The sequence below is a fragment of the Eulemur rufifrons genome, chromosome 2 (genome assembly GCF_041146395.1).
Source record: "Eulemur rufifrons isolate Redbay chromosome 2, OSU_ERuf_1, whole genome shotgun sequence".
Classification (NCBI taxonomy): Eukaryota; Metazoa; Chordata; class Mammalia; order Primates; family Lemuridae; genus Eulemur; species Eulemur rufifrons.
In genome coordinates, this window is record NC_090984.1 from 60,436,374 (window position 1) to 60,455,670 (window position 19,297).

The following is a 19,297-nucleotide window of genomic DNA, read 5'->3' on the forward strand; positions in this document are numbered from 1 at the left end:
TGGGAGGCTAAGGCAGGAGGATTGCTTGAGCTCAGGAGACCAGCCTGAGCAAGGGCGAGACCCCATCTCTACTAAAAATAGGGGGGAAAAATGAGCTGGGCAACTAAAAATGGAAAACATTAGCCAGGTGTGGTGGTATGCACCTGTAGTCCCAGCTACTCGGGAGGCTGAGGGAGGGGGATTGCCCGAGCCTAGGAGTTTGAGGTTGCTGTGAGCTAGGGTGACACCATGGCACTCCAGCCTGGGAAACAGAGCAAGATTCTGAAAGAAAAAAAAAAAAAAAAAATCAAAAACAAACCTGGGCCGGGCGCGGTGGCTCACGCCTGTAATCCTAGCACTCTGGGAGGCCGAGGTGGGCGGATCGTTTGAGCTCAGCAGTTCGAGACCAGCCTGAGCAAGAGCGAGACCCCATCTCTACTAAAAATAGAAAGAAATTATATGGACAGCTAAAAATATATATAGAAAAAATTAGCCGGGCATGGTGGTGCATGCCTGTAGTCCCAGCTACTCGGGAGGCTGAGACAGGAGGATCCCTTGAGCTCAGGAGTTTGAGGTTGCTGTGAGCTAGGCTGATGCCACGGCACTCACTCTAGCCTGGGCAACAGAGAGAGACTCTGTCTCAAAACAAAAAACAAAACAAAAAAAAAAAAACAAACCTGGACCTAGCCTGCAAAATTTTCCAAAATGGTTCAGTTGTAACCCAATTCCAAAAGTAGCTAGTACTCAAACTTGCTAAACTATCAAAACAAACCTTGCCCTTTCTTCTTTCCCCCAAAGCTCTAAGTACCACTGGGCCTCATTCCTATAAGTCTTCTGATTTTATGGTCTTGGGTAAGTGATAGGAATTTCATATGTCACATTAACCCTAAAGTTTCACCAGACACAATTAGCGAGTGACTTCATAAACCACAGGCACCAGCTCCTGTGAGAAAAACAGTGATCGTTGAAAGTCAGCACCAAAAGGCCAAAGGAGAATTTAAGTTTTTAGGCTGGTTTGAGAAAGTAAGCAAATTGTTCCCATACTTGGTGGAAGCTGAACTTTAGGAAAACTTCCTGTTTCAGGGAACCTCAGTCCCATTCATTATTCTCCCTAGCAGTGGTGGACACATTCCCAGAAATAAGCCCTTCATTCCTCAATTTCCAGTGCCTGGTCTATATGGGCACACCCTTGAACAGCAGAACTTCGGTCTGAGATTAAAAGCTGGAGACCAGAGAAGATTCTGTGGGAAGTCAGGAAAGAGGAGGTGATCTGAACCAGCAACTGAGCCACATTAAAACTAAAAAGAAGACTGACTTCTCAGGTTGCCAGTTGCGGGGAGGGGAAGGAAAGCCTGGTCTGAGAAGAGGGTTTAAACCAATGGACAGAAGAGTGCAGCACAAATGGATCTGCAGGGAAGAAGACCTCTGTAGAATTCTTAAATTCTCTGTGATAGATGGAATTGCTTACTATGATGTATAAACTACAAGCACTGCACCAATAATTGTTCTTATTGGAGCTCAAGACTGAGTCACTGTTACAGAAACGTAAAATGAGGATAACGGAAATACCTTCATTCCCAAGGATATAGGCACCAGCAACACTCCAGAGGCCTTATAGGGCAGGGAGGTGAAATAGCACTAAAGAATGGGTGTTTACTCTGCCATTATACACACAGGAGTCCAAAAGCACAGGGGAAACCTTCCTTAAGTCCCAGCAACAGATCTTAAGTATAGAGAGTAAATAGGAAGGTGGCAAAGATAGAGGGGCCAACTCAACCAATCTGAACCACACCAATGAGAAAACATTAAAATATGATCCAGTGTTGTCCTTGATTTATTTCACCTGTATCCCCAACAAGACTGTGTCATTCTTGACTCCTTCACCTTTGATCACCAAGTCCTGCCAATTCTATTAATACCTCCTAAATGGCAAATATATTTACTCCTCTCCACTCCTACTGCTCCATCCCTGATTCATGTCACTGTCATCTCTAACCTGGATTCCTGTAACTGCCTTGTAATCAGTCTTCTTGCCTCTGATCTCACTCCCCTACCAATCCATCCTTTACCCTGACAGTATTACTCTCCTACAATACAAATACGATAATGTTAGTCCTCCGCTTGAAATCCTTTAATGCCTTCCCAGTGCTCTTAGGGTAAAGCCCAATCTCTTTAGCATGGTCCATAAGGCCTTCTGTGCACTTTTTTATTTTTTATTTAGAGACAGAGTCTTGCTCTGTTGCCCAGGCTGATCTCAAGCTACCTTCCCAGTCTTGGCCTCCCAAAGTGCTGAGATTACAGCATGAGCCTGTGCCCAGCCTTAAATGTCACTTTCTCCAAGATTTTATTCAAACCCAGTCCCGTGCCCCCATTTCTCTTACAGTTAGCTCCCTGGATGTTGTCCTCTTCGGAACGTACGACTTTGAAATGAAATTCCCTCTATACTTGTCAGAATTATTCATTGGACTGTGAGTTCCTTGGTACAGCTACGGACGTAACCTCCTGCCTAGCACAGTGTCTACAGCAGAACACTCAAATATTTGATAGTGATTGAATAATTCTGTGTCACCTTCAGTATCAATAGAGGACACACAAGTGGACTCTATATAGCACTTGTTAAGAGAGAAGGCTTAATTTGCTGCTGCTTCAAATGAGAATGAGGGTTTTTTGGGTTCACTGCTGTCTGTCCTGGACCAGGAACAGTATCTAGCACACCATGGGTGCTTGATAAATGTCTGTTGAAAGAAAAAAGTGTTGCAATTTTCATTTATATACTTCCCAAGAGTCCCAATCCTTTTCTAAGTAATGCTGCTCTAAAACAGGCTTTCCAGCAGAATCCTAGGGTAACCACCCTGGGGAAGACTTCTAACTAGAGACCTGCTCCGCATCCCTCAGGCCTCTGGGGAGGACAGGGATGGCAGAAATAGAGAGAACACTAATTGCCCATCATGGATGCTGGACACATTTAAGTTGAAACATTTTGATTTGTAGACAAACCAGATTTCTTCCTCTCAGTAGTCAATTAATCAACATGTCCAGCTGATTCTACTAAATCTTTCTTGTTTTCGTCACCTCTCCATCCTCATTACTTCACTCTGGCCTGGACTCGGCCTGCTTGTCTCCCTGGCTCAAGTTTCATGGTCTTTCTTCACCCAAATGTGAACCTAATCATGTTATGCCTCTGTTCAAAATCCTTTAGTGATTCCCTGTTCATTGGATAAAATCTGCTCTATTCTGCATGATATACGGGCTTCTTCAAGATCCGGCTGCTGCCCACCTGTTCAGCCTCATTTCTTGTCACTGTCCTAGGATCCACCCACACAGAAGTACTTGCTTTCCTCAAACAGGCCATTTCTCTCTGGACCCCAAGTGTTGCTTGAGCCCTTCCTCTACGTGGCTGTCCTCTCACCGTATGCCCATCTGGTCCTACTTACTGTTTAAGATTTAGCACAATCTGGGAGCCTTCCCTAGCACTCCCCTCCCAACTTCAAAGCACATTTTTTGTGTTGCACACATTTTTTCATCACATTGTATTGCAATTATTTGTTTATATGCCAATCTCTTCACTAGACTTTTAATCTTTTCCAAAATTCTATAAATTATGCCTTATCTCCACTCAGTGTAGAAGTTCAATACGGTGGTTTTTATGTTTAAAATTTTTTTTAAAAAACATATTCATGCAGCCTAGCACTCTGGGAGGCCAAAGCGGGAGGATCGCGCGAGGTTAGGAGTTCGAGATCAGCCTGAGCAAGGGCGAGATCCCATCTCTACTAAAAAATAGAAAGAAATTAACTGGACAACTAAAAATATATAGGAAAAGTTAGCCGGGCATGGTGGCACATGCCTGTAGTCCCAGCTACTCGGGAGGCTGAGGCGGTAGGATTGCTTGAGCCCAGGAGTTTGAGGTTGCTGTGAGCTAGGCTGACGCCATGGCACTCTAGCCCAGGCATGGAAGTCCCCTACAGAATAATTTTTAATCTTAATGTATCACAAAAATGAAAAATGAGATTTTAGTCAAATTGACCATTGAGGTAAAATCAAGAGACTTTCAGTACATTTAGATTTTAAATGCTGGCCAGTTAGAAGATATACAGAGAAAAAAGGGGTCTTGGATGTATGGGAATCAAATCTAGGTCAGTCTGCATTTGAATTCACATATACAAGGCTGATCAGACACCCAAAGAACTCTTTGGGCCTACTGGAGAGGGGCAAGAAGGCAGCACTGCCCAGGTATCTGAGGCAGTATGTTTAGTGTTTGGGGATGAGAAGTTTGGGACTAGAGAAGAGAACTCAAGGGAACTGAGATTAAGGGATTTAGATGCTAGGAAAGACTGTTGAAGCCTCCGATGTCAAGGGATTGATTAATTTGCAAGAGACTTACAAAACAACCTGCATATGTTTCTCTGTCGCAGCATCCTGCACCAGGCAGCTGGGAGCTTTCTGTAGAGCAACTCAGGGGTAGAAGTAATATTGAAGTCCTTTCCCTTCCACATAGGTCAAAGAAGAATGAGTAATTTGAAGCCCTGGAAAACTAGCCTCTTAGGCATCTCAGTACAAAGATAGAAAACAAGATAAGAAGCATTTTTTCCTTGTGAAATGCATGCAGAGTACTCCTTTCTCCTCAGGGAGAGGAAGGGGAAGGAGCTTCTTTAGATCAAGACATTCAGGAAGGCCTGCGGGGTGGCTCATGCCTGTAATCCTAGCACTCTGGGAGGCCCAGGTGCGAGGATCACTTGAGGTCAGGAGTTCGAGACCAGCCTGAGCAAGAGCAAGATGCTGTCTCTACTAAAAATAGAAAAAATTAGCTCGGCAACTAAAAATAGAAACAAAAAAGTGGCCGGGTGTGGTGGCACGTGCCAGTAGTCCCAGCTACTCTGGAGGTTGAGGCAGTAGGATCGCTTGAGCCCAGGAGTCTGAGGTTGCTGTGAGCTAGGCTGACACCACGGCACTCTAGCCCGGGCAACAGAGCGAGACTCTAGGCAGTGCTGCCTTCTTGCCCCTACCCAGTAGGCCCCAAAGAGTTCTTTGGGTGTCTGATCAACCTTGTATATATGAATTCAGACAAATACAGACTGGCCTAGATTTGATTCCCATACATCCAAGACCCCTGTTTTTCTCTGTACATCTTCTAACTGGCCAGCATTTAAAATCTAAATGTACCGAAAATCTCTTGATTTTACCTCAATTATCAATTTGACTAAAATCTCATTTTTCATTTTTGTGATGCATTAAGACTAAAAATTATTCTGTAGGAGATTTCCATGGGGTGGGTGGGGAAAGACATTCAGGGAGAAGAGGGAGACTTGAATGGAAATTCTACTTCAGATGGTGGATGTGACCCCAGCCCCAAAAGAGAGGAAGGAAGGAGGCCAGGAGTTGTCTGAATGAAAGATAATCCAGTCCCCAAGAAAAGTGAGGACAAACAGATCTCAAAGGAAAACCCAGAGTTCGGAAGCAACACGCACAGACTAGAGTCTAGGAAGGGCTCTGATGCCAGGTGCCCCCACTGTGTCACTGTGCCTGGAAACCCAGGTAACAGTCAAAAGATGCGGCTACATGGTCAAGGGCAAGCTGCAGAAATAGTCTGTCAACATGTAGGTCTCTATACGCAGATATGTCCATCTGCAGATGCGTTTTATTTATTTCTTTTTCTTTTCTTTTCTTTCTTTCTTTCTTTCTTTTTTTTTTTTTGAGACAGAGTCTTGCTCTGTTGCCCAGGCTAGAGTGCCGTGGTGTCAGCCTAGCTCACAGCAACTTCAAACACTTGGGCTCAAGTGATCCTCCTGCCTCAGCCTCCCGAGCCGCCGGGACTACTCCTGGCTGCCACCACACCTGGCTAATTTTTTCTATTTTTAGTAGAGATGAGGTCTTGCTTTTGCTCAGGCTGGTCTCAAGCGATCCACCCACCTCGGCCTCCCAGGGTGCTAGGATCACAGGCGTGAGCCATCACGCCAGGCCATGCGTTTAATTTAGAACTGTAAGGACACCTATCCACTATTACCGGGCTCCTGGGCAGGGGAGGGGCAGGGTAGCTCTCACTATGACTCCCTTTGTATCTTATTGAATCTTTTACGTGGAGAATATAATCACTTACTTATGAAATAATAAAAGAGAGAGAGAGAAAGAGAAACACCCAAACAAATCACAAAAGAAGGCACCAAAACCAAGTTCTAACACCTCCCAGGCACCTCCTAACTTCCTCCCCCCTCCCACTAATATGCTTGCTCTGGAGAAGGGAGAAAGGCTTGTCATTTAATTAAAATGTAAAATACTTTCTTCTGTTCTCTTTTTCTTTTTTGAACTGCCTGGTGGCCAGGGATTTTGTGCTGACTCAGCAGTGAATAATCAGCTTTGACCTGAATAATAGAATAACTCAAAGTGGCAGCTGCAGTTGCATAAGCACGATCCAAATCTGCAGTTCCTTCTCTCCTTCTCCTCTCCCCCACCCCCTCCAGGCTCTGGGCAAGCAAGCCAGTTACAGCAGGTTCTTTCCGCCTCTCCACCCCCACCATCTGGCTCGTCCCAACTTCATTTCTCATCAGATCTCTTCCAAAACAGCCCCACCACAGAACCAGACTTGACCTCACCTCCTCTGTCCTGCAGCAAACCCTCACTGGGGGCTCTGCCACTCTGGCCCTCCCTGCTGGGCCCTGAGCCCTGTCCTCCAGCGCCCTCCACTATACACCAGCGTCCTCTCCACTGAGGGCGGCCTTTCCTCACAGCCTCTCATGGCACAGTGGATCAAGCCTGTTAGCATGACAAAATGAGACAGCAGAAAGCAGTTTCCTATGGAAATATACATTCATGTCAGACCTGAGCGCTCTACTGCTTCTCTTAGGAGTATGGCTAGGCTGGGCCACTCTTGGCTCTACTGCCAAGGAATGCTGGGCCTATTTTATGCAATTGGCTTGCCCGGCACCTGCTAAGAGGATGGGGTGGGCTAGATGATGGTGGGGGTAGGAGAATGGATGGGTGATGCTGGAATAAAAGATATCAGCATTTAATGAAAGACAGCATCCACCAAGCCTTCCTGACAATCTGCTTTCTGTTTTACTGGATACCTTAAGAGATGATTTGAGGGGTCTGTTGAAGTGGTATTCAACAAACCAGAAAACAAAAACCTCTGTACACAGACTCAAAGCAGCTGGGAGTGTCTGGCTTAAGGAAGAGGAGAGAGGAAGTGTGTGTGTGGCTATGGATGTGTACGTGTGCACCCTGCCGGGGACTGCAGTGGGGGCTCCACAAGGCCTTCCCAGCTAGGAGGAAAGGACACTGCAGGGGGTGGCGGGTACCGAGCTGGTTTCTATTTCCCCTAAAGAAAATAAGGAGGAATAAGCTTGGGAATAAGAAGGGTTTAAGAACATTTTTCTGCTTATGAAGTAAAAAAAATACTTGAACACATATCTCAGGGACATTGAAAAATTCTTTGGAGAACAAGATCGAGTACTGTTAAGTTGGAGATAATTTCCTTGCAGTTCTACTTAGGAGGCAGAGGACAGACCAGATAAGCTTTATTGGATCTTTGCCAGCAGAGATGGGGGCAGTGGGGATGCTTGTCATTTTTGTCATCAGCCAGAGTACCTAAATTTTCCCTTGGCTTGGTGCCAACAGGGTCTAGGTGAGGGGTAGGCTGCAGAGATGACTGTGTGCAACCTGTCTTTCTGGACCTGGGCTTACAAGCTGGAGCCATTCTTATCTCCTGGGAGGGTTTGGACCTTTCTGGTCTGAGGGGAGGCCCATGGGCTATACTACTCTGGAGGATCTTTGTGTGAGGGTTCAAACTCTTAGCAGGTTTGGAGAACACAAAGGAAGCCATGGGGTCTAGTCTACCCACCCAGAGAACTCCACCCTGTGGCCTGGCTCCTCTCCTAGGGGAGGGACTGAACAGCCTCAGGGTTCTTGATTTCTAGTAAGAGGGTCAGGGTGGCCTCTTGTCTGAGGCACTTTAGCAGCATCAGCAGGAAAGAGGAAGCTGTCTGTGTGCAAAAGACGCCAAAACAGCAGTGGCCAGCACTCATGTGTTCCCCCACCCCGCCCCCCATTAGCCTGTCTGATGGTAGAAACAGTAACTCTTCCTGCATTCCCACGCCCTCCTTCCTCCCTGCTCCCCCAGCTCTGAATCCAGCTAGGATGCAAGGATGAGGTGGCCCCAGCAGCTTGACATGCCAGCCCACCCTCGGTGACCGACATGACTGGGTACTAGGTGCCCAACACTGTGCTGAGGGCAATCCTTACAACCGCAACCTCCTGAGGCAGCTAGGATTATAATGCCCATCTCACAGTGGGGAGGGGCAGGCAGCTAGAAAGTGGTGGATTGGTGATGCTGGCTCAGGCAGCCTGGTTTGGGAGCCCACATTCCTCTGCCTCCAGACCTGTGAGCAGGCCTGATAAAGCACAAGGAATATGCTCCAAACAATATTTTAGCCCCACACTACAGTTGGCCTGGGTGGCAGGGGTCTATTCCAGGGCCACCCACCACTGCCAAAGAGGGCATACTTGCCAAAGAGAGCAACTCTTAGATCCCAACTATCTGCTCCCTGAGAGGCTATTGGGGTGGGTGAGTGACAGAAGGAAAGTGTCAGGACCTAGGAAAGGGTATGGCCAGGAGGATCACTACCCTCAGCTAAGAGTGTGTGTTGGAAGGTGTGGGAGGGCAGGGACTGAACTAAGTCTAGAGGTGGAGTCTCTACAACATATCCAAGTGTTTACTTTAGAAATTAGTTTTTGATTAAAGATGTAAAATACCTCAACCCACTGAGGTCACTCATATCAGAGATTAAGCGTTGAGACTTCCTAGAAACATGCCTCTGCAGAACTTCTCTGTAAAGCCTCTCTAACCTACTCCAGCTCACAGAGCTCTTTTCCCCTTTCTGAATTTTTATTGCCATTGAATCCTAAGCATAAGATCTGCCTATATGGCTTTTTCTCCAGTTAGAAAACTCATCAAGGGTTAGGACCATGGGCAAACTTTCCTCTAAAAGAGTTTAAAAAGCGTGAGTTGGCAAGTTGAAGTAAACATGGACCCTCTTCCATGAAGCTGGAATAATCTTCCTATCAGTGGCTGGGAGAAGCCGGCACAGTGCGGAGTGCTGGAGAGAGCAGGATCAGGAGACCTGCGCTCCACTCGGGGCCTGCCTCCCTGGGCAAGTCACTTGCCTGGCTCCCCGCTTCCTTATCTGTTCTAGGAAAATGTTAACACTGGCCAGCTTACCTCATGGATTTGTCATGAGGCTCAAATCAGATAATATAGGTGAAAGTGTTCGCATAATGTAAAGAACCCTGCCAGTGAAAATTATTGTGCCTCCAAGGAACTACTTAAGTTTCTTCTATTTTTAACACCAGATAATTGTAGGCAGAATCCATTCATCCAAAACTCACTTGTAGGAAATTGAAAGAAAAGTAATGGGGGAAAAAAAAAAAAAAAAAAAGAAGGGGAAAAAGAAGAATCAGAGACATGTGGACCACCAGGGAGGCTAAAAGAGGCTGTTCTGAGAACAGTGCTCGCATGACACTTACATAAGCAGATGGCAGCCAGGAGTCGAAGGCCAGACTCTGGGGGGAAGCAGGTGGGGAAGAGCGGCTGCAACACGTAGTTGGAGAAGGTGAGGGCGATGACAGCCTGGTTGGTGGGGTAGATCACCAGCACCGCAATCCACAGCCTCAGGAACCTGAAGGGGGAACAGGACACCCCCGCTGGCAGGCATGGCAGGGTTTCCGAGTCATCAGGGGAAAGCCAGGGCAAGTTGGGCAAGTAGGTGGGCCGCCGTTAGAGAGGCAGCAATGCATTTCTTTTTTTGTTTTCAGGGATGCTGAAGAGCCCAGCCCCCACCCTCAGCGCTCCACAATGACCATAAAATGGTTTAATGATGAAGAGCTAAGTTTCAACTAGCACTAACATAAGTCTTGGCATCCTTTCTCTCTTCCCTCTCCTTTTGTCAACTCTTCTCTACCGCTCTGGCCCCTGGCATCCAATGGTAGAAATATAAAATTTGCAACCCCAGAATTGTGATAGCCAGGACGTGCTAAACATGTGGCTACTTAAGCAGCTGCCAGGGGAGGCAATGAGTGGGGGTTTGCAGGAGGAGCACCTTCCACACGCTTTGGCCCTTTGGTGAGGGTTGAGCTCTTCCATGGCAGGGTTTCAGAAGCTGAGAAATTCAAGATCGGGGCCTGACTCTAAAAGGAGGTCATTATCCTTGGTAATGTGAGAAGAGGGTACACTGTATCTTAGGTGGTCACTATCATTTGTCAAGATAGAAGGCTTTGTTTTTGTGATGTGCTTTCTCTGGGAGTCTACAGTCAGTGTTGTTATATAGTTCTGTTTGCTCGCACTCATAGAATCTCTGCCACTAAGATCAACATAGAGATTAAAATTATAAACCTGGTTCCTCTGTCACTCTCAGAAACATCAAGGGGACACAAGGCTACACTAGCAATGATGACATGGAAGCAAAAGAGAAATCCCATTCTCTAGTCCCCCTTGGCACACTGGAGACTGGAAACCCCTGGCCTTGGCTTCCTCCAATTTGACCTCTTTCTGTACCATCTTTCTCCTTTTCTCCGAGATCACTCAGGCTTTCGCAGATCCTCTTACCCAGCCAGTCCTCCAAAGATGTCCTTGACATAGGAGTAGTCACCTCCAGATTTGGGGATGGTGACCCCAAGTTCAGCATAGCAGAGGGCTCCCACAACTGTGATGAGACCTGTCACGATCCAGACGATGAGGGCGAGGCCCACAGAGCCGGCGTTCTCCAGCACGCCCTTGGGCGACACAAAGATTCCGGAGCCGATGATGTTCCCTGCACAAAGCACCAAGGGTAAGGAGGGGAGACAGCAGAGTCAGGACAGCCAGAAGGATTGGCATTTGCAGGTGGTCTCACCTCTGGTCTGATTCTAAAGCGCCTCTGAGATGTGTAAATGATCTTTAGGCAGGCCTGCCTAGCAATAATTCTCCCTAAAGTCAGGGTAAAGAGGACCAGAGAACTGACACATATTAACCAGGAACTTGGTCAGGTACTTTGCATGTCTCTTGTAATCCTTATGACAGCCCTATGGAGTCAGATATCATTTCTCACATTTTACAGAGGAGGAAACAAAGTCTCGGAGATTCCAAGTGAAGTTGCCTACATCCACACAGTAGTAAGTTATGGCACAAGTGTTGAATCTCAGGATCCCCTAACTCAGCTACACTTGGTCCACCCAAGGTGACAAGGGCCTCAGGATTGGCTGAAAATGGCAGGACTGGAAAAGTGGGCTGCTCTCAGAGACCATCTGCCAGCTAGGTGGCTTTAGAAATGAGCCAAAGGGCAATATCTTTTGGACAGATTGTGGTCACACCCCATGACTAGGGGTTCTGAAGACCTATGAGTGTGGACAGGATTCCTGGAGGCTGGCTTCTACTCCAGACATGACAGCCCCACCCTTGGTGAAGAACATGAAATAACCCCATAAAAACAGTCCTGGTTGGTTGGAGGTAGTGTGTAGAAGTGCAGTACGTGCAAAGCCTCAACACTTCTTTCAAAGTTCATTGTCTCCCAGTGTTTCATGTGACCCTCACAACAACCTATGGAATTCAGGGAGAGGGGGAGGGGCAGGTATTTCTTTCTCTGTTTTACAAACTAAGAGACTAAAACACAGAGGGGTTAAGTGGCTTTCTCCAAATTCCACAGTTACTGATGGGTAAAATTGGATCTAGAAGTCAGTCTCCTGATGCTTAACACAGTGCTCTTTCGCTAATCCACTTCTGCTTGTGTGTGCGAGGGCTGGCTTTCTCCTGAGAGCAGATGCCAGTGGCCGGTACTGAATAGTTGGCTACTGGGCTGTGTGTGTTGGGCAGGAGAGCAGTAGGAGTGTGGGGGGCATTCCTGAAACGCTTCCTCCCAAATTTTCCTTTGTCCACTTCTTGTGATTAAAGGTGGTAGTCAGGGTCCATGGGGCAGGTGCTTTGAAAGTTCTCCCTTCATGCTCTGCCCAGCTGCACCCCTCAATGCCTGAGGGGAGAAGCAGAGACAAAATGGATCCAGATGGAAAGGCAGAGCTGGAGTAGAGCTGAGGCCAGTTGGATTTGACAGTGTTCTGAGAACATCTCAAATTCCCACCATCGCTCTACAGTGGTCTGGAACCAGTGAGATAGAGATTATAGGGTTCTATGCTCCACTTTCAAAAACTGACTTTCAGATCTCAACCATGAGTCAACATCAATCCAGTCATGAACTTCTGTTTCTAAACCAAAATTCAGTTTTTTATTAAGCTCTTTTAGTTAAAGCGGAAGAGAAGAGAACATTCACATTCTAAAAGCAATAACCTTCTATTCCTCTTGGATACAGAGTATGCTCTCCTTTTCCATACTAAAAAATTGCAGTGTGAGATGAGTAATGAGGAGGGGAAAGAGGTCCAGAAGAGAAATGTAGACTCAGAGGGCACAGGCCAAAGCTAGATACAGATGAAACGAAATCACATTTCTGCCTCTAACATGTCTTCCTTCCTTTAGTGCTAACAGTCTATCCCTACAGAACAGGCCTGATTATAGAAATGAAACTAAAAGAAGAAAAAAATCTCTCATCATTAAATTTGTGATACAACTCTCAGTCCAAGAGAAGATAGAGAAGAAGATTCTGAGTGCCACCAGTCCTTACAGACCCTTCCTTTTCTTGTAGGTTTATGTAAAGTCCTACGATAGGAACAAGAGTACATCTTTCAGCTCTCCGCTCTCCTCAATCAGTCCCCATATGGGCTTTGCAGAAGTGTTGGGTTAGCAGAGACTAAAAGACCCACTTGCTGGATGTGGTGGCTCACCCCTGTAATCCTAGCACTCTGGGAGGCTAAGGGCGGAAGATCACTTGAGGTCAGAAGTTCGAGACCATCCTGAGCAACACAGTGAGACTCCATCTCTACAAACAGTGGAAAAATTAGCTGGGCATGGTGACTCACACCTGTAGTCCCAGCTACTGGGGAAGCTGAGTCAGGAGGATCTCTTGAGCCCAGGAGTTTGAGGTTGCTGTGAGCTATGATGATGCCACTGCACTCTTCCCGGGGTCACAGAGTGAGACTCTGTCTCAAAAAGAAAGAAAGGAACGAACGAAAGACAGACAGACAGAAAGGAAGGAAGAAAGGAAGAAAGAAATCGATCCACCTGTAGTATCCTGTAGTATCCTAGGACTCAGGCCATGTTCACTCCGTCCAGTGACGCTTCACCTGCCAAAACGAAATGTGTGGCTCTTCCCTGGAAGACACCAAGTGCTGGGAAATAAGAAAACTAGGGACAAGCTTGCTAATACTGTTGAAAGATGATAGTAAATTCCTTGCCTAGCAGGAATTTATCAAAAGGGTGATCTATAGGGCATTTCAAAGCCAGCCAAGAAGAGAGCAATAGAACTAGAGTCATAAAACCAGTTCAAGGGGTTAGAAAAACAATCACTACCGGGAGAAAAATAAGGTTTGACTTTGGTCCTTAAGGCACTGAAAAGGGAGGGGTGTACAGCCAGGCATTTCTTAGATACAACAATGGCTGTTGCAAGGGGAAATGTCGGGGGTGGGTGTTATTTGAAAGATTTGATCTTTTCAGGAATGAAGAATGTCAATGTTCTACTAAGGGTTCTTGGGAAACAAACACTGCAATAGGATCAGTAAATCGGAATCAGTAAGTGCTTCTCTTATGTTTTTGCTCTGACATTTCCGTGGTGTGCATGCTCTTTCCCTGGTTCTGGGTCACAGGAGCCACTGCAATATGGGATGTGCAACACTAACCGCCCTGTGAAGGGTTTGACCCCCTTCCTGCCTCCACTTATTCTTGGAGGCTCCATGACCTTCCAGGAAGCTGCCAGAGTGATTGTGACAGTCATAGTAGATTGGCATTGGGATAAGAGTCCTCACTTTGTAAAAACTGCGTTCTTACCCTCCAAAAATCTTAATTTTGACCAAATTAAAATTACAAAGATAAAAGCTAAAAAAGAAATTGGGCTACGCTAGCCTACACTGAGTGCCAGGGAACAGGGAAAGAGAGGGGTGCCTCTCTCTGATTCTTACGAAACCACTGCCTAGAAAACCAGAATCTGAGAAGATTTCCTCCACCATGGCAGCCTCTGGGACTTCTACAGGGAGAGGAATCTTTAGTGTGATTATTTAATAAATATTTATGTCCCCCACTAGACTGTAAGTGCTAGGAGAGCAGGAACTATGCTGCTTTCCTCACCTGTGAAGGATCATCTAGCACTGCCATCCCCAACCCCCAGGGCTGCAGATGGGTACTGGCCTGTGGCCTGGTAGGAACTGGGCTGCATAGCAGGAAGTTAGCAGCTAGTGAAGCTTCATGGGCATTTACAGCCACTCCCCATCGCTTGCATCACTGCCTGAGCTCTGCCTCCTGTCAGATCAGCGCATTAGATTCTCATAGGAACGCAAACCCTACTATAAATTGTGCATGTGAGGGATCTAGGCTATGCACTCATAAGAATCTAATGCCCCCCGGTCCGTGGAAAAATTGTCTTTCATGAAACTTCCATTGTCTTTTTGGTCCCTGGTGCCAAAAAGGTTGAGGACCACTGATCTAATAGACATCCCATAAATGCTTAATGAATACATAGTGTCTGACATCACTTATAGCATCTCCACAGAGGAATTTAATATACCTATTTCTTTGGAACTTCCAAATCCTGTGAGAATGTTGAGTGCGTATTGTAGGCAAATGAGTAAAGCAACCCATTTATTTCACTGCTGAGGAGAGTAGATTGGCTATCAATACCACCTCCAATTTATAGGGGAAGAAAGTAGGACAACTTATTCTCACTTTCCAAATGGGGGAAATGAGGGAGGTATTATTATCCCTATTTTATGGAGGAAGAGACAGACCCAGAGAGGTAGTTATTTGCTTAAAGCACAGGGTAAATTAGAAATAGCTGAATTGGAACCTAAATCTTCTGTCACAGCCTCAAGCTTTTCCCTGAAAATGAAAGGTTGTCCTACATACACTGGGGTCAGTCTTATCTCTCCACTCCATAAGCAATGAGAATAGGTGACAGAAGGCACTTACTAAAGAATTGGAACACAGATCTGATTCCTTCCTTCTAGTACAGCAGCACCTTCAGTGGTGATTTACAAAACATTCACATCCATCACCTCACTCGATTCTCTTAACTACTTTCTTAGGTGTGTGGGGCAGGTACTATCATTCCTATTTTACCTTTGTGAAAATTGAGGCTCAGAGAGGTGAAGGGACTTGATCAGAGTCATGCACTGCTCAGGTAGCAAGGCTGGGATAAGAGGCTGAGGCCTTGGACTCCTGGCCCAGGGTTTTCTCCTCGACTCCATGCCGCCTCAACCTCTGGAAATTGCACAACAGACACTTTAACTGCAGGGTTTTTAAACTTGGACATTGTCCAAATGAGACTTTTTTGGAGCGGCTTTGTAAAAGAACTGGGAAAGATCTTTTCTACCTTGATGATGAAAAGTTCCTGATGAGATATAGGAAGAAAGTTGATTATTGTGGAGAGATTTGTCTCCATTGTCTATAAAGCCATTTAAGAATGAGATGCATACCCATCGGGCATTGCCAGAGTACTCAAGGTCAGGATTTTAGCCCTACTTACATCTACCCCAATTAATAAAGTAATCATCTTATCGCATAGATCTTCCTTAGTGAAAAATGGATTCTAGGATGCCTGGACAATGAGGCCCAGCTTGGCTTGTTCTGTCAAAGAAAGCCAAGCAAACCATTCATTCCATTAAAAAGGGGCCAAAACCTATCAGCCGGCAAGTCCTTACTAGAAAAATTGCCAGAATTGAGAAAATCCATGTTTGCCATGAATAATCACTGACTACCCCATCTGCAGGCCAATATGCATGTGACTCCCATAAAATCATTACTCACACCCAGGCCTGTCCACACTAGAATGCTGTAGCCATCAAAGAATTTCCTGGGGCATGGAATTACAGACTTCCAGAGCCCAGCAGAACCTCAGATCTAAAAGGCTATGGCCTTACTTCCTTCCTCATGCTAGTCTTGAAATCTAGCCACAACTTCCTCCCAGGACTTGGAAGTTCTGGCCATTTCCATGATGTCCAGGGAAAGTTGAGGTGAATCTGCTGTGTGCTCCTTCCATAAATGTTTGGGAGGATCTCAGAGCTTTTCAGGACTGGGGGAAGAGAATGAGAGCAGGGCCTGGCATGCTGGGGCCAGGCTTTGAGCTTCTCACCAGGCCTGGGAAGTGCACCATGCCTCTTACCATGCATACAGGTACAAACAGCTACCTGGGTGTGAACAGGTTGTGACTCCAACACATGCCCTAAGGAGTTGCCAGTTCCTACAGAACAGATGTGGAAGGTGCTGCAGGACTCTGCTGTTCTGGATCCTTACTGAAAGAGTGAAAAGGGCACTAGACTTAGAGTTGGAGGAGCCACTGAGTCCTGGTTTTGCTACCCACAAGCCATGTGGCCTGAATTTTTCTGAGAATCACTTTCTTTGTCTGCAGAATGGAAATATTTGTTCCTGCCCTGCCTACCTCACAAGGTTGTTGTGGAGATCAAGGGAGAGCATAAATATGTGAGGTACTTTATAATTTGTGAAATGTTAATAAATAGAAGCAATTACTAGGATTTGTAGCAGTAGGGACAGAGACCAGTCCTAGAAGCATCTGGCCGGCTTCCTTTGGAGGCTTGGCTCCAAAACAGTGCTGTATAGCCAGGACCATGAAGTATTCTCTGAGTCATTTGTCTGCTTGTCTAGGTATAATTTTTAGATGCTGCAGGTGGGTGGGCAGCAGGTAATTGCACCTCAAAAAGTATTTATTGAGCACCCACTCTGTACATGCCTGTTTTGGAAGATAATTGAGAAGCACTTGTTCACACATGGGCTTTTAATGAAACAGATGGAGCCAACAACCCACTCATCAGCCACTGACAGACAGGCATTGTAGCCTGAGGGGCCAAGAGTGCTGAGCCTTCAGATAAGCCCATGAAGGACTCACCTCTTACTTCCAGCATTTCCCTGCCAGACTGGGGATCCAGGCCCCTACAGTAAGAGGCTTTGTCTTCCTCAGTGGTTTTCAACTAGGGACAATTTTGCCCCCCTACCTTAAGGGGTCAGTTGGCCATGCCTGGGGACACTTTTGATTGTCACAACAGAGCTGGAGGTGCATCTGGCATCTAGTGTGTAGAGGCCAGGAATGCTGCTAAACATCCTACGATGAGCAGGACAGCCTCCCACAACACAGAACTCTCTGGCCCAAAAGGTAATAGTGCTGAGGATGAGAAACCCTATTCTACTTTCAAGCTTCAATGCCATCATTTGGTTCATCCCTAATCCCTTCCCTGGATTTTTTTTTTTTTTGCTAAGCACAAACATGTATTGTTCGTGGGAATAACTCATTTTTAAACTAAAACAATTTTTTTTATTGTGGTAAAAACACATTAAAAAACTTGCCATTTTTAACTATTAAGGCTACAGTTTAGTAATGTTAAGTATATTGACATTGTTGTGAAACAATCTCTAAAGGACAATTTGTTTTTGACTGACTGCTATTATTCCACAAATTCCTTTTTTTTTAAAAAAAAAAACCAGGGTCTTGCTCTGTTGCCCAGGCTAGAGTACAGTAGTGTCATCATAGCTCACTGCAACCTCAAATTCCTGGGCTAAAGCGGTCCTCCTGCTTCAGCCTCCCCAATAGCTGGGACTACAGGCGTGTGCCACCATGCCTGGCTAATTTTTCTACTCTTTGTAGAGATGGGGTCTTACTATGTTACTCAGGATGGGCTCGAACTTCTGGCCTCCAGCAATCCTCCCACCTCGGCCTCCCAAAGTGCTAGGATTACAGGCATAAGCCACCATGCCTGGCCCCACAAATACTTTGCAGGCACTCACCATGTGTTAGGCTATAGGATGTGAAAGTAAGACTCAGTCCCTGCTCTCAAGGAACCGTGTGGAAAAGTGAAGATATGCGTGCAGACACAGAGCTGACATCACCAGGCAGAGCAGAAGTTGCATGAGTGCTACTACAATATATGACAAGATATTAGGGTGGAAAAGGTCACTGGCACAGACTGTTCAGAATGAGCTTCCTGGAAGAGGGAAGCACAAGATGGATGCTGATGGGTAAGTAAACTCAATTTAACAGGGAGGAAAGGAAAAGCAATTGGTTGGTTGCTAAGCAGATCAGGCTTGGGCTGAATAGTCAGTTCTTCTCATCACCTGATCAATCCAATCTAAATTTCTGAACCAGAATTACTGAGTGTGAGGGTTGGGGGTAGGAGGGGAAGTGGGGGTGGTGGAGGATGAGCTCAAGGAGAGAAAGAAATCAATCTTTATGAAACATAGACCATAGGGTAGGGCTTTGTTTTATTTATTTATTTTTTCAAGACATAGTTTTACACTGTCACCTGGGCTAGAGTGCAGTGGTATCATCATAGCTCACTGCAACCTCAAACTCCTGGGCTCAAGCAATCCTCTTGCCTCTGCCTTCCAAGTAGCTGGGACTATAGGCATTGCCAACATGCCAGGCTAATTTGTCTATTTTTTGTAGAGACAGGTCTTGCTTTTGCTCAGGCTGGTCTAGAAGTCCTGGCTTCATGTGCTCCTCCCTCCTCGGCCTCTCAAAGTGCTAGGATTACAGGTGTGAGCTACCATGCCTGGCCACTTTGTTTTAATACTTCACAGGAAACTTCTATTTTACAGCTAAGTAAACTGATCATTAACTTGTTCAAGGTTACGAAGATTGTAAAGAGGGAAGCAGTTTACTGGAAGCCTAAGACTATCTCTAAAGCCCACTCTCTTCTGCTGTATCATGGGTGGGTCCTCCCTTCCTACAACATACTGATGCAAGTCATGGAGAAATCCATGTTAAGCTTTCTACTTCCAGTATCAGGGCCCAGATGCCTCCTTAAGGCAACCTGACCTGCGTATATCAACTGCTACTAAACATCTTACGCAGAACTGTATTCTAAAGAAGCAGCAAAAGTATTTATGTGTTTCATAGATGTACAAACAGGCACTTTAAAAAAATGTGTGATGAAGTCTCTCTGATTCTGCTGTGATTCTGGAGGCTGCCTAGTTTAAAATATATATATATATATATATATATGCACATAGATGAGAAAAGAACACTAATAATTCTGCAGCAGTGATACTCTCTGAGCAATATGCCTTCATGACGTGCAGCTCAGCGTGAGGTTGCCTGGTACATCTTCAGACATATTGTGAAACCTTCTCCCCAGAAGTGACATCATTGCTAACGCTGAGGATATTTAAAGCAGGAAGCAAACCAATGGGAAGACTTGTGACGGTGACAAAGGATGAGGGATGAGATGTGATGGATAAAGCTTTTCAGTT

At 45.9% G+C, this 19,297-nt stretch overlaps 1 protein-coding gene across 1 annotated transcript in view; it reads right to left on the bottom strand.

Annotated features, from left to right (window-relative positions):
* SLC7A8 (solute carrier family 7 member 8) overlaps positions 1-19,297 on the bottom strand; it is a 52,195-nt gene that overhangs the window by 25,487 nt on the left and 7,411 nt on the right. Inside the window, exons 2-3 of the mRNA XM_069463497.1 lie at positions 10,574-10,778; positions 9,496-9,647 (exon numbers count right to left, since the gene is read on the bottom strand). Of these exons, the coding sequence (XP_069319598.1) occupies positions 9,496-9,647; positions 10,574-10,778 (357 nt within the window). The remainder of the gene's footprint in view (positions 1-9,495; positions 9,648-10,573; positions 10,779-19,297) is intronic.